Here is a 17,450-nt window from a genome sequence, read left to right as displayed (position 1 = left end):
AGTGTTTTGAGTGCCATTTGAGAGCGTTTTGAGTGCCATTTGAGAGTGTTTTGACTGCCATTTGAGAGTGTTTTGAGTGCCATTTGAGAGTGTTTTGAGTGCCATTTGAGTTGTTTTGAGTGCCATTTGAGAGCGTTTTGACTGCCATTTGAGTGTTTTGAGTGCCATTTGAGAGTGTTTTGAGTGCCATTTGAGAGTGTTTTGACTGCCATTTGAGAGTGTTTTGAGTGCCATTTGAGAGTGTTTTGAGTGCCATTTGAGTGTTTTGACTGCCATTTGAGAGTGTTTGACTGCCATTTGAGAGTGTTTTGAGTGCCATTTGAGAGCGTTTTGAGTGCCATTTGAGTGTTTTGAGTGCCATTTGAGTTGTTTTGAGTGCCATTTGAGAGTGTTTTGAGTGCCATTTGAGTGTTTTGACTGCCATTTGAGAGTGTTTTGACTGCCATTTGAGAGTGTTTTGACTGCCATTTGAGAGTGTTTTGAGTGCCATTTGAGAGTGTTTTGACTGCCATTTGAGAGTGTTTTGAGTGCCATTTGAGTTGTTTTGAGTGCCATTTGAGAGCGTTTTGACTGCCATTTGAGAGTGTTTTGAGTGCCATTTGAGAGTAGTGTTTTGAGTGCCATTTGAGAGTGTTTTGAGTGCCATTTGAGAGCGTTTTGACTGCCATTTGAGAGGGTTTTGAGTGCCATTTGAGTGTTTTGACTGCCATTTGAGAGTGTTTTGACTGCCATTTGAGAGTGTTTTGAGTGCCATTTGAGAGCGTTTTGACTGCCATTTGAGTTTTTTGAGTGCCATTTGAGAGTGTTTTGAGTGCCATTTGAGAGGGTTTTGACTGCCATTTGAGAGTGTTTTGACTGCCATTTGAGGGTTTTGAGTGCCATTTGAGTGTTTTGACTGCCATTTGAGGTTTTGAGTGCCATTTGAGGGTTTTGAGTGCCATTTGAGGGTTTTGAGTGCCATTTGAGAGGGTTTTGACTGCCATTTGAGAGCGTTTTGACTGCCATTTGAGTGTTTTGAGTGCCATTTGAGAGTGTTTTGAGTGCCATTTGAGAGGGTTTTGACTGCCATTTGAGAGGGTTTTGACTGCCATTTGAGAGGGTTTTGACTGCCATTTGAGAGGGTTTTGACTGCCATTTGAGAGGGTTTTGACTGCCATTTGAGAGGGTTTTGACTGCCATTTGAGAGTGTTTTGACTGCCATTTGAGAGTGTTTTGAGTGCCATTTGAGAGGGTTTTGACTGCCATTTGAGAGGGTTTTGAGTGCCATTTGAGAGGGTTTTGACTGCCATTTGAGAGTGTTTTGACTGCCATTTGAGAGGGTTTTGACTGCCATTTGAGAGGGTTTTGAGTGCCATTTGAGAGTGTTTTGAGTGCCATTTGAGAGGGTTTTGACTGCCATTTGAGAGGGTTTTGACTGCCATTTGAGAGGGTTTTGACTGCCATTTGAGAGGGTTTTGACTGCCATTTGAGAGTGTTTTGACTGCCATTTGAGAGGGTTTTGCCTGCCATTTGAGAGTGTTTTGACTGCCATTTGAGAGGGTTTTGACTGCCAATTTTTTTTTTTTTTTTTTTTTTTTTTTTTGTTGTATACAAGATCGAGGCTCGTGAAAGAGCGAACATTAATCACACAGAAAGACAAACAGACACACAAAACAAATAACATCGGGAGCGGTAGACAAGATGGGGAGAGAGGGGGAAGGACACAAACACAACATTTGAGAGCAGGGACCGAGAGACATGGAGACATCGAGAGAACTGTGGGAGGGAGAGGGCTTTGGGGGGAAGGCATGGGAAGGGGGGGGGGGGGGGGTGGGAGAGGTATAAAAACATATGGACACTGCCAAGACTTCCAGGAAAGAAGTTGGAATTTCAAACAAGGTGGATCTGGGGTGAATTAGTGGGGGTAGAAAAGATCAAGGTTTTGGATGGGGGAAGATAAGAGATGGTGGTGAACAGCTGTTTTGAAGACCTGGAGGGAGGAGTGTGATTGAAGTGAGTGTGGGAGTTTGTTCCAGAGGCGGGAGAAAAGAGGAATGAAAGAGTGAAGGTGAGCAGAGAGCCGAGATTTCGGCAGTTTAACCATCAGAGGGTGGCTGGCAGATCTTGTGCGACCTGTAGGAATATTTGGGGGACAGAGCACAGAGAGAGCTGGGGGAGCAAGGCCGGAGAGGAGTCGGTAGAAGACAGAAAGACCACCTACCTGCCTGCGGTGAGTGAGTGAAAGGCCCTCAGAGATAGCTTCATCGCGAGAGATTCCAATGATTCTGAAAGCTTTGGATTCAACAGCGTGAAGCCGAGCCAGGTGTGAGGCAGGAGCACCAGCCCATAGGGGAGAACAGTATTCCATTGAGCTGCGGATGAAAGCCTTGTATGTGGTGAGGAGCTCAGGTGTGCCTAGGAAGGACTTCGCACGACGGAGGATGCCCAGTCGGCGACTGGCTTTGGAGGCCAGCTTGGAAATGTGGTTTTCCCAAGAAAGATCATGGCAGATGGTGAGACCCAAAAGCTTGAGCGACAGAACTTCTTGGAGAGGATTGTTGAGAAAGTAGATGGGAGGGTTGTCCAGTCGATCTTTTCGGAGAGACATAGTAAGAGTGTGAGATTTGTCAGGATTGAAAGACATGTTCCACATGTTTGACCAGTCTGTGATTTTGTCCAGGTCTTCAGAGAGTGAGGAGGCTGCAGACTGCCGATCTGAGGGAAGAGGAATGGAGCGGCAGAGAGTGGAGTCATCAGCAAAGAGATACAGAGGATTTTCCAGAGTCGGAGAGATCATTGATAAAGACCAGAAAAAGCACAGGGCCCAGCACACTGCCTTGGGGAACTCCAGCCTGAACGGGAAGGGGAGATGAGAGAAATCCATTCAGGGCCACACGTTGACTACGACCAGAGAGGAAGTCCACAAGCCATGCATGGAGATTTCCATGGATACCATAGGAGGAGAGTTTGGTGAGCAGAGCTGGGTGCTAGACCGTATCGAAGGCACGTGATATGTCAAGGGAGACAGCTCTGATTTCCTGTTTGGCATTGAGGACCTCCATCCATTGTTGAGACAGCAGAAGCAGCATGTCCAGAGTAGAGTGACCTGGTCTGAAACCAAATTGATGATCAGAGATCAAGCCATTGGAGAAGAGGAAAGATTTCATATCCGAAGCAATGATGGATTCCATGACTTTGCTGATAATTGGGAGCAGGCTGATTGGTCTGTAGTTGCAAGGATCTGTTTTTGCACCTTTTTTGTGTAAAGCGGTAATGTTTGCTGATTTCCAGGATGCTGGCAGATGACCTTGAGCAAAAGATAGGGTGAAAAGAACAGAGAGAGGGTGAGATAGAGCGGCAGAGCAGGATTTTAGGACCCGTGGGCTGATGCCATCTGGTCCAGTTGCAGAATCAGAGTCGAGGTTTGACAAAAACTCCTCCACCTTGTCAGGAGAGAAGGTCACAGAGTCCAGGAGCAGTTTGGTTCGACTGGAAAAGGTGGGAACAGAGAGAGATGGGTTTGGGACTAAGGATTTTGAGGCAAACACAGAGTTGAGGCATTCGGCTTTGTCACGTGCGATGTCAACTGTGTGGCCATTTGAGGTAAGGGAGGGGATGGAGGGGGAACAAACACCAGAAACGGATTTGACCAGACGCCACCAGGATTTGGAGGAAGGAGACAGGTTTGAGAGTTCATTCTTGAGTGAGGAGAGATAGTGCTTCCTGGCACTCCTGAGGGTAGACACACACTTGTTCCGAGCTTGGTGGAAGGAACTGAGATTTCCTTCAGTTGGGTTAGCCTTCCAAGAGGCAAAGGCAAGTTGTTTCAGGGCAACTGCCTCACCACAAGATTCAGTGTACCATGGACGGGAGGAAGGGTAAGACAACTGAAGGCGAGATGGGATAAATCTGTGCATGAGAGAGATCAGTTTGCTTTGGAAGAATTCCCAGGAAGAATTGATGTCAGAGGCAGTGGAGATGGGAGACCAATCCAGACGATTGATGGCTGCTTGAAGACCGTCCCAGTCGGCCTGAGTGAAATGCCAGACTCGTCGACGCTGAGGAGGCTCTCTGAGAATGGCCAGAGAGATGTCCACTTTGACAAGCACATGATCAGAAGAACCGATTGGAGCAGAAGAAGAGCAGCAGACATTAGCAGGGAAGTTAGTCATAACCAAGTCTAGAAGAGAAGATACTCCATTGGCTGAGATCCGGGTCGGGAAATTGACAGATTGTGTCAATCCCAGTGAGTCACAGAAGTCCTTTGCTGAGGTGCCATGACTGGTGAGAGAGGAACCCACACCCAACCAGGTGGCATGATGTCAATTGAAGTCACCACATATGAGGAAGAGAGAGTTGGGATGAGTCGATAGAAGTTGGTCCATGTTGTCAGACAGTGAAATGTAGATGGAGTCATCACTGTTTGGGGGACGGTACAGAACACATATGAACAAAAGGTGGGAGCGGAGAGGAAGCCGTAGCCAGAGGTACTCCTGGGGGTGAGGAGGAGAGAGGGCAGTGCAAGGAGAGCGAGGAAGAGAGTTTTTGATAAAGATAGCCACCCCACCACCAGGCCGAGGCTCAGGTCTATCATACCGGAGGAGGGAGTAACCAGGAAGAGATATTAAGGAATCAGAGACATCTTGAAGGAGGAAAGTCTCTGTTAAGCAGATCAAGTCTGGATTGTCAGAAGCAACCTGTATGGAGAGATCAGTCAGGTTTGAGCGAAGGCCCCGGATGTTTGAGGTCCATACCGTTAATGAAGAGAGAGGGGGAGCATCGGGTACAGGACAGGGGAGGGGAGGAGTAGCGTAAGATGAAGGATGAGAGGGGGAGGTAGGGAGAGCAGTTGTTAGTGTGTCAGCGATTGCAGAAGAGTTCCAAGAAAGGGAAGGATGAGGAGGATGAAAGGTTTGAAGGTGAAGGGATGAGGCACAGTGAGGGGTTGTTTGAGGGGGGGCAGAGGAAAGAAAAAGGTTGGGGGGGGGGGTGGAGGTATGAGATAGAAGGGAGACGAAGTGGGGAGGAGGCAGCTTTGAGGAGGAGGAGGGAGGAGGGAGAATTGGAGAGGAATGGTATGGGGGGAGATTTGAATGGGAGGGGTTAGGGGGGAGTTTTGAAGGGGAGGAGTGAGGGGGGAGTTTAGGAGGGGAAGGGCAAGGGGGGAGTTCAGGAGTGGAAGGGCAAGGGGGGAGTTCAGGAGTGGAGGGGTAGGGGGGAGTTTAAGAGTGGCGGGGCAAGGGGGGAGTTTAGGAGTGTAGGTGCAAGGGGAGGGATTTGGATGGGAGGGGCAAGAGGGGAGTTTAGAAAGTGGATGATTAATGAAAGACGAACATTGAAAACAAATTGGGTTTGTTGTGATTTTCAAGTTAGCAATCCGGTTCAGAATGATGGAGGAGGGATGGAATGAATGTGAATTTAGACCATGTAGTGAGGGAGACGTATAAGATATTGAATTTCTTTTTTTTGAGGTGGAATGAGTTGGAGAGGAAATTGAGAAAAGCCTTTTAAATAGGAAGAAAAACAGCGTGTTGTAAAATACCACTGAGTAAAACACTGAAGGGGAAAGGTTATACATATTTAAATAATATTTAAACAGAACCGTGAACAATCTTATGTGCACAAAAATACCAACGGGGGGAGAGCCGAGAGGGACCACCACGAGTCACGTGAAGGGCAAACGGTGGATGGCAAGGAGTCAAGTCATTTGAGAGTGTTTTGAGTGCCATTTGAGAGTGTTTTGACTGCCATTTGAGAGGGTTTTGAGTGCCATTTGAGAGGGTTTTGACTGCCATTTGAGAGGGTTTTGACTGCCATTTGAGAGTGTTTTGACTGCCATTTGAGAGTGTTTTGAGTGCCATTTGAGAGTGTTTTGACTGCCATTTGAGAGCGTTTTTACTGCCATTTGAGAGGGTTTTTACTGCCATTTGAGAGCGTTTTTACTGCCATTTGAGCGGGTTTTTACTGCCATCTGAAAGTGTATTGACTGCCATTTGAGAGCGTTTTTACTGCCATTTGAGAGTGTTTTGAATGCCATTTGAGAGTGTTTTGACTGCCATTTGAGAGCGTTTTGACTGCCATTTGAGAGTGTTTTGACTGCCATTTGAGAGGGTTTTGAGTGCCATTTGAGAGCGTTTTTACTGCCATTTGAGAGCGTTTTTACTGCCATTTGAGAGCGTTTTTACTGCCATTTGAGAGGGTTTTTACTGCCATTTGAGAGCGTTTTGACTGCCATTTGAGAGCGTTTTTACTGCCATTTGAGAGCGTTTTGACTGCCATTTGAGAGCGTTTTGACTGCCATTTGAGAGCGTTTTTACTGCCATTTGAGTGTTTGAGTGCCATTTGAGAGTGTTTTGACTGCCATTTGAGAGCGTTTTTACTGCCATTTGAGAGCGTTTTGACTGCCATTTGAGAGTGTTTTGACTGCCATTTGAGAGCGTTTTTACTGCCATTTGAGAGCGTTTTTACTGCCATTTGAGAGGGTTTTTACTGCCATTTGAGAGCGTTTTGACTGCCATTTGAGAGCGTTTTTACTGCCATTTGAGAGCGTTTTGACTGCCATTTGAGAGCGTTTTGACTGCCATTTGAGAGCGTTTTTACTGCCATTTGAGTGTTTGAGTGCCATTTGAGAGTGTTTTGACTGCCATTTGAGAGCGTTTTTACTGCCATTTGAGAGCGTTTTGACTGCCATTTGAGAGTGTTTTGACTGCCATTTGAGAGCGTTTTTACTGCCATTTGAGAGCGTTTTGACTGCCATTTGAGAGCGTTTTTACTGCCATTTGAGAGTGTTTTGACTGCCATTTGAGAGCGTTTTTACTGCCATTTGAGAGTGTTGAGAGTGTTTTGACTGCCATTTGAGAGTGTTTTGACTGCCATTTGAGAGCGTTTTTACTGCCATTTGAGAGCGTTTTTACTGCCATTTGAGAGCGTTTTTACTGCCATTTGAGAGCGTTTTGATTGCCATTTGAGAGTGTTTTGACTGCCATTTGAGAGCGTTTTTACTGCCATTTGAGAGCGTTTTTACTGCCATTTGAGAGCGTTTTTACTGCCATTTGAGAGGGTTTTTACTGCCATTTGAGAGCGTTTTTACTGCCATTTGAGAGTGTTTTGACTGCCATTTGAGAGCGTTTTTACTGCCATTTGAGAGCGTTTTGACTGCCATTTGAGAGCGTTTTTACTGCCATTTGAGAGCGTTTTTACTGCTATTTGAGAGCGTTTTTACTGCCATTTGAGAGTGTTTTGACTGCCATTTGAGAGCGTTTTTACTGCCATTTGAGAGCGTTTTTACTGCCATTTGAGAGCATTTTGACTGCCATTTGAGAGTGTTTTGACTGCCATTTGAGAGCGTTTTTACTGCCATTTGAGAGCGTTTTTACTGCCATTTGAGAGGGTTTTTACTGCCATTTGAGAGCGTTTTGACTGCCATTTGAGAGCGTTTTTACTGCCATTTGAGAGTGTTTTGACTGCCATTTGAGAGCGTTTTTACTGCCATTTGAGAGTGTTTTGAGTGCCATTTGAGAGTGTTTTGACTGCCATTTGAGAGTGTTTTGACTGCCATTTGAGAGCGTTTTTACTGCCATTTGAGAGCGTTTTTACTGCCATTTGAGAGTGTTTTGACTGCCATTTGAGAGCGTTTTTACTGCCATTTGAGAGCGTTTTTACTGCCATTTGAGAGCGTTTTACTGCCATTTGAGAGTGTTTTGAGTACCATTTGAGTGTTTTGACTGCCATTTGAGAGTGTTTTGACTGCCATTTGAGAGTGTTTTGACTGCCATTTGAGAGCGTTTTTACTGCCATTTGAGAGCGTTTTGACTGCCATTTGAGAGGAAATGTTTGGCCTTACCATTTGAGCATGGCTCATGATGCTGAACTCACAAATTCAAATCCCATAGATAGTCTTGGTTTCTACATTATTTACTAATACTCTTAAAATTAATGTAAAAGCAGATACATTTATTGTATTGTCCTTTGTGTATGCAGCCGTGGCCAAAAATATTGGCACCATCGTACGTTTTTCAAATAATGCATCATTTCTTCCAGAAAATTGTTGAAATTAAAAAATATTTTGCGATCCACAAATGTATTTCTTTGGTTTGCAGTGGAACAAAACAAAAAAGCTGAAAAAATTGAATTTCTAAATCTTTCTAAATCCATACAGAAATCCTAAAATGGCCAGGACAATATTATTGGCACCTTTTAGTAGTTTTAGAAATAATTAAGAGTTCAAGCAGGTGATTGTCCTTTACTTTGGAATTCAACTCACCTGTGGTGATTTCCAGGTGCCTGCAATATAAAAAGCACTCATTAAACCAGTTTGAATAGAGAAAAGGAGTCATTCTGCTGCTTTGTATCACTGTGTGCACCTCAATGAACATGGAGAAACAAAACAAAACCAGAGAATTGTCTGAGGAGGTCAGACACAAGGTTGTAGCCAAGCATGGACAATCTCAAGGCTACAAGTCCATCTCCAGAGACGTTTATGTTCCTATGTCCACTGTATGCAATGTTATCAGGAGGTTTAAGGCCCATGGCACTGTAGCCAACCTCCCTGGACGTGGCCGCAAGAGAAAACTTGATCGAAGATTGCAGCGAAGGATTGTTCAAATGGTGGAGAAAGCACCTCGATCAACTGCCAAACAGATTCAAGCTGACATTCAGACACAAGGTACGACAGTTTCAACTCGCACCATCCATTGCCAACTCAATGAAAGGGGGTTCGACGGAGGACCCCACTGCTGAAAGAGAGAGACATAGGAAAGCCCAACTGGAGTTTGCCAAAACAAACCAAACAAGCCAAAATCCTTCTGGGAGAATGTGCTGTGGACAGATGAGACCAAATTTGAGCTTTTTTTTTTGAAAAGCACATCATCTCTATGTTTAGAGAAAACAAAATGAAGCCGTCAAAGAAAAGAACACCTTCCCTACAGTCAAACATGGAGGAGGTTCAGTGATGTTTTGGGATTGCTGTGCTGCCTCTGGGACTGGGTGCCTTGAATGTGTGCATGGCATCATGAAATCAGGAGATTATCAAGGCATTTTGGAGTGCAACGTTCAACCCAGTGTCAGAAAGCTGGGTCTACGTCGAAGGTCATGGGTCTTGCAGCAGGACAATGACCCGAAATACTTCAAAAAGCACCCAGGAATGGTTCAAGACAAAACACTGGACTGTTCTGAAGTGGCCAGCAATGAGTCCAGATCTAAATCCCATTGAACACTTGTGGGGAGATCTGAAAACAGCAGTTGGGAGAAGGCCCCCTTCAAATCTGGGAGAACTAGAGCAGTTTGCACAAGAAGAGTGGGCCAAACTACCAGTAGAGAGGTGTAGGAAGCTCAATCATGGCTATAGGAAGTGCTTGACTGTAGTTATTTTATCCAAAGGCTGAGCTACCAAATATTAAGTCGAGGGTGTCAATAATTTTGTCAATGCCATTTCTTTTTATTTTCTGATTTAAAAGGATATTTTAAGTTCTGAATCAAACACAAAGGTTCTGTAATATTAACAATGGCATAAAGAATTGTGGAGACCAAATACTTTTGTCAATTTAAACGTATTTTTTGAGTACATTGTGAGTTATTTGAAAAAGTGCAAGGGTGCCCATATTTTTGGCCACGACTATGTATATACAGATATATATATGATGACCATTCCTTTTTACACCGTGATGATGCATAGGGCTGCCGAAACAGTTTCCTTGGCTATTGGGCACAATCCTGGACGGGTCGCCACTCTGACTCAAGATACCCGAATGGCTCATTCATCCCAGCAAGATGGTTCTCAATTTGGCGACCTCGGAAGGATGACAGGCTGAGTCAACCACCCTGGTGTTAATTCAACAATCGACCGGGATCTCAACTCTGGATCCTAGAATCCCAAGCCGGCAGGCTATGCAGTCATGTGAAAAAGTAAGTACACCCCATGTAAAGTTTTGACTTTTTCAACATATTTCAACATACAGCTATTTGATCTTCATTTCAACAATATTGACAGATAAACGTATCATGAAACAAATATCAAATAACAAATATCATGAAACATTTACATTTTGTAGTCCATTGTACAATTTAAATAAACATAAATGCAAATTTCGCATGTGGAAAAGTAAGTACACCCCTACATTTATCACTACTTCAAACACCTAAAATTAGAATCAGGTGCACCAGCTCAGGTGCAAATAATTAGAACATCGTTAGAGAGGATCTTGGAGGAACCTGTCTTATTTAAACCTCAGACATTTCGTTTGGTTTGCTCTTTGTTGTTGAAGTGTGCGGCGTCACCATGCCGAGATCAAAAGAGCTCTCTGAGGCCTTCAGAAAGAAGGTTATAGATGCCTATGAGTCTGGGAATGGATTTAAAAAGATCTCCAAACAATTTGAAATCAATCATTCGACTGTCCGGAAGATCATCTACAACTGGAGCAGATTCCAAACAACTGCCAACTTGTTCAGGCCAGGCCGCCCCAGCAAGTTCAGCCCAAGAGCAGACCGCAAGATGCTGAAAGAAGTCTCTAAGAACCCCAGAATGTCATCACGGGACCTACAGGTAGCTCTTCCCACTGTTGATGTCAAAGTGCACGAGTCTACCATTAGAAAGAGGCTGCACAAATTTGATCTACATGGGAGGTGTGCCAGGAGGAAACCTTTGCTGTCCAGAACGAACATCAGGGCAAGACTAAAGTTTGCCAATGAACACCTTGGCAAAGACCAGCACTTCTGCAACAATGTGCTCTGGACAGATGAGTCAAAGGTAGAGCTATTTGGCCACAGTACCAGAAGACATGTTTGGCGAAAACCAAAGACAGCATTTGACCACAAGAACCTGATACCAACTGTAAAGCATGGTGGTGGAAATATTATGGTTTGGGGCAGCTTTGCTGCATCAGGGCCTGGGCAGCTCACCATCATAGAATCCACTATGAATGCTTCATTGTACCAGAGGGTGCTTGAGGATAATGTGAGGCCATCTGTCGGAAAGTTGAAGCTCAACCGAAGGTGGACCTTGCAACATGACAATGACCCTAAACATACCAGTAAATCCACCAAGGAATGGCTGAAAAGAAAGAAATGGAGGGTTCTGGAATAGCCAAGTCAAAGCCAGGATCTAAATCCCATCGAGATGTTGTGGGGGGATTTGAAACGAGCTGTGCATGCAAGAAACCCCTCAAACATCGCACAGTTGAAAGAATTCTGCATGGAGTGGGCAAAAATTTCTCCCAGTCGATGTCAGAGACTGGTAGTCAGTTATAAGAAATGCCTACGTGAGGTTGTTTCTGCCAAAGGGGGCAATACCACCTATTAGAGCCAAGGGTGTACTTACTTTTTCCACAGAAGGAAATGGCATCTCTGTTAATTTTTTGTTGAATAAATTATTGCAAAGTCAATTACCCATTGTTTTTTGTTCAATTAGATCACCGTTATCTATAGATACTGTTTAAATGAAGATCAAATATGGATATGTCCACATATGTTAAAAAGTTTAAAAAAAACATTTCATGGGGTGTACTTACTTTTTCCACATGCAAAATTTGCATTTATGTTCATTTAAAATATACAATGGAGTACAAAATGTAAATGTTTCATGATATTTGTTGTATTATATCACCTTTATCTGTCAATATTGTTGAAATGAAGATCAAATAGTTGTATGTTGAAATATGTTGAAAACGTCAAAACTTTACATGGGGTGTACTTACTTTTTCACGTGACTGTATACAGTGCATATATATATATATATATATATATATATATATATATATATATATATATATATATATATATATATATATATATATATATAATGTATCATATTGCTTTGTTTAATCTCCATATACTGTGTTGTTTTGTCCTTTGACAGCATCCTTTTGTTTTAGCCTTAAACAATGTATAAAAAGGGACAAATCAAAACAAGCAACTTGAACGGCACCCAGAGTGCATAATCTTGCCTCGAGCATTCATTCTGAGTAAAATTTCTGGCTGAGAATTGTGTATGAGATAAAATGAGAATTGTGTAATTCAGCCATTGGCTGCCAGTTATGCTTTTAATAAACAATTTTTGAGTTTTTGATTTAAAAATAAAATCATTAACTGAATACGCTACTATTATGGCCCACTGCTATCATGACTTATATACCCGTATCATCCATGTCCCGTATTATGTCAGTTTATTGGCATTGGCTATAAACGTCATAAATTTAATTCTTTCCTCACATCAAGTCATAGATCAGATATATGAAGGTTCAGATTTTGCAGATAAAAGATTTTAATTCAACCAATTATGGCTTGAAATACAACTTTCACTGATGATGTAATCATTATCACCCTATGTACTCCATGGAGAGTTGGTGACATATGCCAAGTTTCAATTTTTTTCGTTGAGCGGTTTCGGAGAAAACTATGTCGAAATGTTTTATTTTGATCCTATATGACTGCCATACCATGTGACCTATGACATCAGAGTTAGCAATCAAATATTCTCCCTGGGGACTCCCTCCTATGTTTAAAGGTTCGCATTGATTGGACAGGCGGTTTCAGGGAAAAACATTTTTAAAGCGAAAATACATGGACGCGAACACACAGACAGACAGATAGACAGACAGGGGCATTGCAATAGTCTCGCTTCCCCTTTGGGGCAAGACTAATTTGTGAATACGAGGACTAAGCATGAATAAGGGATTTTCAAAATGAAGTATCTTTTTTCATTTTACTGTATTTTATATCCTCTTTAAGTTGTAGCTACTCAATAATTCTCAGTCTCAATGGAGCCGCACCCTTCGTCTTTCTAATCCCTTATTCATGCTTACTCCTCGTAAGAGCCTGAAGCTCGCCACGAATGACATCATGCAAAAACCTACTGCAGTTAATCACCCCCAGCAAAATAGCATTTCTGAGTTGAGGCATCATGGAATGACAGATCAGACTTTCATTTGAAGACAAAGTAAACAACCCCATGAGGGAATGTAAAATGACTCATTAAACTTACTCCCAGAGCTTGGCCCATATGGCAAGGCCAACGCGTAGGATTATCTCAGAGCCTTCAAACAAAATGGAATCCCAAATCCTCAGCACAGTGGCTTTTGGGAGGCAAGTGGCAAAGAGTGTAAGGAACCACTGCATTGTGAAGACATTCAAAAGAGGAGGTTCATAGTTTCCTGCACACACATTCAAGGATGATGCACACAAAATTATCTCACTGCATTACCTTGAGAAACACTGGAAAAATAGAAAATTATGGTGGTTTTAATTTTCAACAGATAAACTAACCATTTAAAGATGTACATTAGTGTTAATACAGGGTGTTTCAAACAGAGTGATACAACTTTAAACGTTTATTTACAAAGAAACAGAAACCACAGGAACGTGAACCAAACATTTCTTGAAAGCTTATGACATGGTATTTTCTACCGCTGATTGATATTGCAGTAAGTCCCTGCTAGAGATAGTAGAGCCCAAGGTCTGAAATTGGCATTTACGCAAAATCCTTGTAATTGACGTTCTCGATGTGTGCCGCTCTGTGGTTCAGACAGGCATTGATTCTGACTCCAAAGTTCTGTCCAACTTTCCTGTAGGTCTCATGTGGCACTGCCTGGAGGTAGTCTGACATCTCCTGCTTCAGATCATCCAGTGTGGCAGGGCGGTTGACGTAGACAGAGCCCATGGCAGCTCCCCAGAACCAGTAGTCCAGAGGGTTCAAGTCTGGGCTATGGGGCGCCCAGTCATGAGCGGTACCCAGGGCAACGCGACGGTTTCTGAAGAGCTGCTGCAGGAAAGTGATGGTGTCACCAGCTGTATGCAGGGGTGCACCATCCTGCATAAACCAGGTCATGCTGAGCTGGTCTGGGGTGACCTTTTGGGCTTGAGCTATATCATTATGGAACTTCTGGAACACGGCCCAGTAGCGCTCACTGTTGATCATCACCGTCCTGTTGTCATTCTCAAACCAGTAAGTCACTAGCATTCCCCATCTGGCATTGAAGGTGCAGAAGCATTTGACGTTAGGCCCTTTCAAGTACCTCTCAGTGATCTCCTCAGGTGGTTCTGCCCCCCATAAAATGTTGTTGTGGTTGTTGATTTAGTCTCATGCCACAGAGCCAGCACTTTTGTCTTATGCTCCACTGTCAATGGCGTAGTTGAGCTACGGAGCTAGAAATCCCAGGGAACAAATACCACAATAACACCACCAAACCCTGAAAAGGAAAATGGTATAGGTAAAAAAACAAAGAAATGGCAGGTAGTCAAAGTTGTATAAATCTTTTTGAAACACACTGTATTTACATTTGAAAGATAGCAAGTTCTATCACATGCAGTATGAGGAAGGAAAGAAAATGCGGAGGGGGAAGAAGTTGAAAAAGGAAAGGGAAAGGAGAGAGGGTTCAGGGATAAAAGTTTTCAGGCTTGTTAAAGTGGACATCTCTCTGGTCATTCTCAGAGAGCATCCTCAGCATTGACGAGTGTGGCATTTCACTCAGGCTGATTGGCATGGTCTTCAAGAAGCCATCAAACATCTGGACTGGTCTCCCATCTGTACTAACTCTGACATCAACCAATCCTGGGAATTCTTACAAAGTAAATTGCTCTCTCTCTCTCTCATGCACAGATTTATCCCATCTTGTCTTCAGTTGTCATACCTTTCCTCCCATCCATGGTACACTGAATCTTGTGGTGAGACAGTTGCCCTGAAACAACATGCCTTCACTTCATGGAAGGCAAATCCAACTGAAGGCAATCTCCGTTCCTTTCACAGAGCTCGGAACAAGTGTGTGTCTACCCTCAGGAGAGCCAGAAAACACTATCTCTCTACTCTCAAGACTGTACTCTCAAACCCGTCTCTCTCCTCCAAGTCCTGGTGGCATCTTGTCAAATCTGTTTCTGGTGTTTGTTCTCCCTCCATCCTCTCCCTTACCTCAAACGGCCACACAGCTGACACTGCCCGTGAAAAAGCTGAATGCCTCAACTCTGTGTTTGCCTCAAAATCTTGTGTCCCAAACCCATCCCTCTCTGTACCCACCGTACCCAGTCGTATCCAGCTGCTCCTGGACTCTGTGTCCTTTCCTCCTGACAAGGTGGAAAAGTTTCTGTCAACCCTCCACTCGGATTCTGCAACTGGACCTGACGGCATCAGCCAACAGGTCCTAAAATCCTGCTCTGCTGCTCTTTCACTCCCTCTCTCTGTTCTCTTCACCCTCTCTTTTGCTCAAGGTCATCTGCCATCAGCTTGGAAATCAGCCAACATTACCGCTTTACACAGAAAGGTGCTAAAACAGATCGTTGCAACTATAGATCAATTAAGCCTGCTCACAATAATCAGCAAGGTCATGGAATCCATCATCACTTCTGATATTAAATCCTTCCTCTTCTCCGATGGCTTGATCTCGGATCATCAATTTGGATTCAGATCTGGTCACTGTACTCTGGACATGCTGCTTCTGCTGTCTCAACAATGGATGGAGGTCCTCAATGCCAAACAGGAAATCAGAGCTGCCTCCCTTGACATATCTCGTGCCTTCGATATAGTCTGGCACCCCGCCCTGCTCACCAAAACTCTCCTTCTATGGTATCCATGGAAACCTCCACACGGCTTGCCGACTTCCTCTCTGGTCATAGTCAACGTGTGGCCTTGAATGGATTTCTCTCATCTCCCCTTCCTGTTCAGGCTGGAGTTCCCCAACGTAGTATTCTTGGCCCTGTGCTTTTTCTGGTCTTCATTAATGATATCTCCGACTCTCTGGAAAATCCTCTCTATCTTTTTGCTGATGACTCCACTCTCTGCCGCTCAATCTCTCATCCCTCAAATCGGCAGGCAGCAGCCTCCTCACGCTCTGCAGACCTGTACAAAATCACAGACTGGTGAAACAGGTGGAACATGTCTTGCAATCCTGACAAATCTCACTTTGTCTCTCCATTAAGACTGTCTGGACAACCCTCCTATCTACTTTCCAACAATCCTCTCCAAGAGGTTCTGTCACTCAAGCTTTTGGGTCTCACTATCTGCCATGATCTTTCCTGGAACAACCACATTTCCAAGCTGGCCTCCAAAGCCAGTCGCCGACTGGGCATCCTCCGTCGTGCGAAGTCCTTTCTGGGCACTTCTGAGCTCCTCACCACATACAAAGCTTTCATCCGCAGCTCAATGTAATACTGCTCTCCCCTCTGGGCTGGTGCTCCTGCTTCACACGTAGCTCGGCTTCAGGCTGTTTGAGAGGACCAAGTGGAAAGACACAATGTACGAGGATGTGGTGGGTCGGAATAAGTGGTGTTAGGGGTGCATAAATCAGACAAGTGCCTGAAGAAGACAGACTTAAAGTGGAGAAGGTTGTTTTATATTTTCATTTTCATACCGGTGGCATGCCTGTTGGCTGCGTGCTGCAACGTGTCAATGTGTTCCGACAGGTACGGGAGACGAAGCCGCAACAACTCCCGAAATACAGCCATATCCACAGACAGGGCCCGCAGACTGTGCGCAAAGTAACCCTCTGGCAGCACTCGGTCGATTAGGTAGATCATCACCTGCAATACACTTAACTATCAACAAATGGACACTGCTCAATCAGACATCTTGTTTTTTAGTATAATAATAATATGCATTAATGTGAGGTTTGTGTATTAAAGCACAAAAGCATCAATTAATGTGTTATTATGGTTCAAATAATATTATCTTACAGGGAGTAGGGGGTTATCTTACAGGGAGTAGGTTCCTATTATTCCTCATTCATTTATCATACATCTGCGAGCATATCGGTCCAGCAGAACGCATCCTATCCATGCGATTGCATGGTGTCCTCTTGTATATTGATTACAAGCGTGCTCACACATTTATGAGATATGTGGCCTAACATAGAAGAAATAAAATTGGTGCTTGCTTGGTTATAAATTATTGTTATACTAGTCTTTTAACAAGTCTTCTTGTCTTATTTTTACCGTTTTATCTTCCACGACGAGGTCTTGTTACCCACAGATCAAATATTTAACTTGACTTGACCAGCCTATTGAGTCTAAGATGTGACAAAGGCCTCCCTCAACATGGTCTATTCTGTTCTATTCAATGCAATTTGAAGCCATTTTACTCCCATAAATGTTTCAATTTCATCTCGCCATCTGATCTTTGATCTAACCCTGCTTCGTCCATGGTGAGGCCCAAAAGTTTAAAGTTTGAATCTTTTTCTCTGAAGTGTGGTCCAAACTATTTAACAAATGTGGCAAAAAGTGTTAACAAAAAACGTCATCACAACATCTTATTGCAAAGTTGAAGGGTTTCTGGCTTGTTGCAAATCACTTCTCCAAAATAAGTGGATTCATACCAGGCCATGGCCTGTTCTACTGGATTTTGTATTTCACTGAACCAAAAAAACCCTACAAATTAGGATTGATTTCTCAGAATCAAGCACAGTGCTAAAGATGCAAGTTGGGTTGATCATATGATGTGACATGTGACGTCAGAGATCCTATAAAATTGTCGGAGCATCACAATTGCAAACTGC

At 43.7% G+C, this 17,450-nt stretch overlaps 1 protein-coding gene across 3 annotated transcripts in view; it reads right to left on the bottom strand.

The window, feature by feature from the left end:
- The window catches only part of TBC1D30 (TBC1 domain family member 30), a 117,982-nt gene that overhangs the window by 37,617 nt on the left and 62,915 nt on the right, over positions 1 to 17,450 (bottom strand). For all 3 annotated transcript variants that reach the window (XM_078768039.1, XM_078768040.1, XM_078768041.1), the window contains 2 exons: positions 16,311 to 16,479; positions 12,956 to 13,124 (listed from right to left, as the gene is read on the bottom strand). In XM_078768039.1, the coding sequence (XP_078624165.1) occupies positions 12,956 to 13,124; positions 16,311 to 16,479 (338 nt within the window). The remainder of the gene's footprint in view (positions 1 to 12,955; positions 13,125 to 16,310; positions 16,480 to 17,450) is intronic.

This window comes from Myxine glutinosa, chromosome 1 (assembly GCF_964187855.1).
Source record: "Myxine glutinosa chromosome 1, kmMyxGlut1.1, whole genome shotgun sequence".
NCBI classification, from domain to species: Eukaryota; Metazoa; Chordata; class Myxini; order Myxiniformes; family Myxinidae; genus Myxine; species Myxine glutinosa.
Note: the sequence above shows the minus strand (reverse complement) of the source record. Positions and strands in the feature narration are given on the sequence as shown.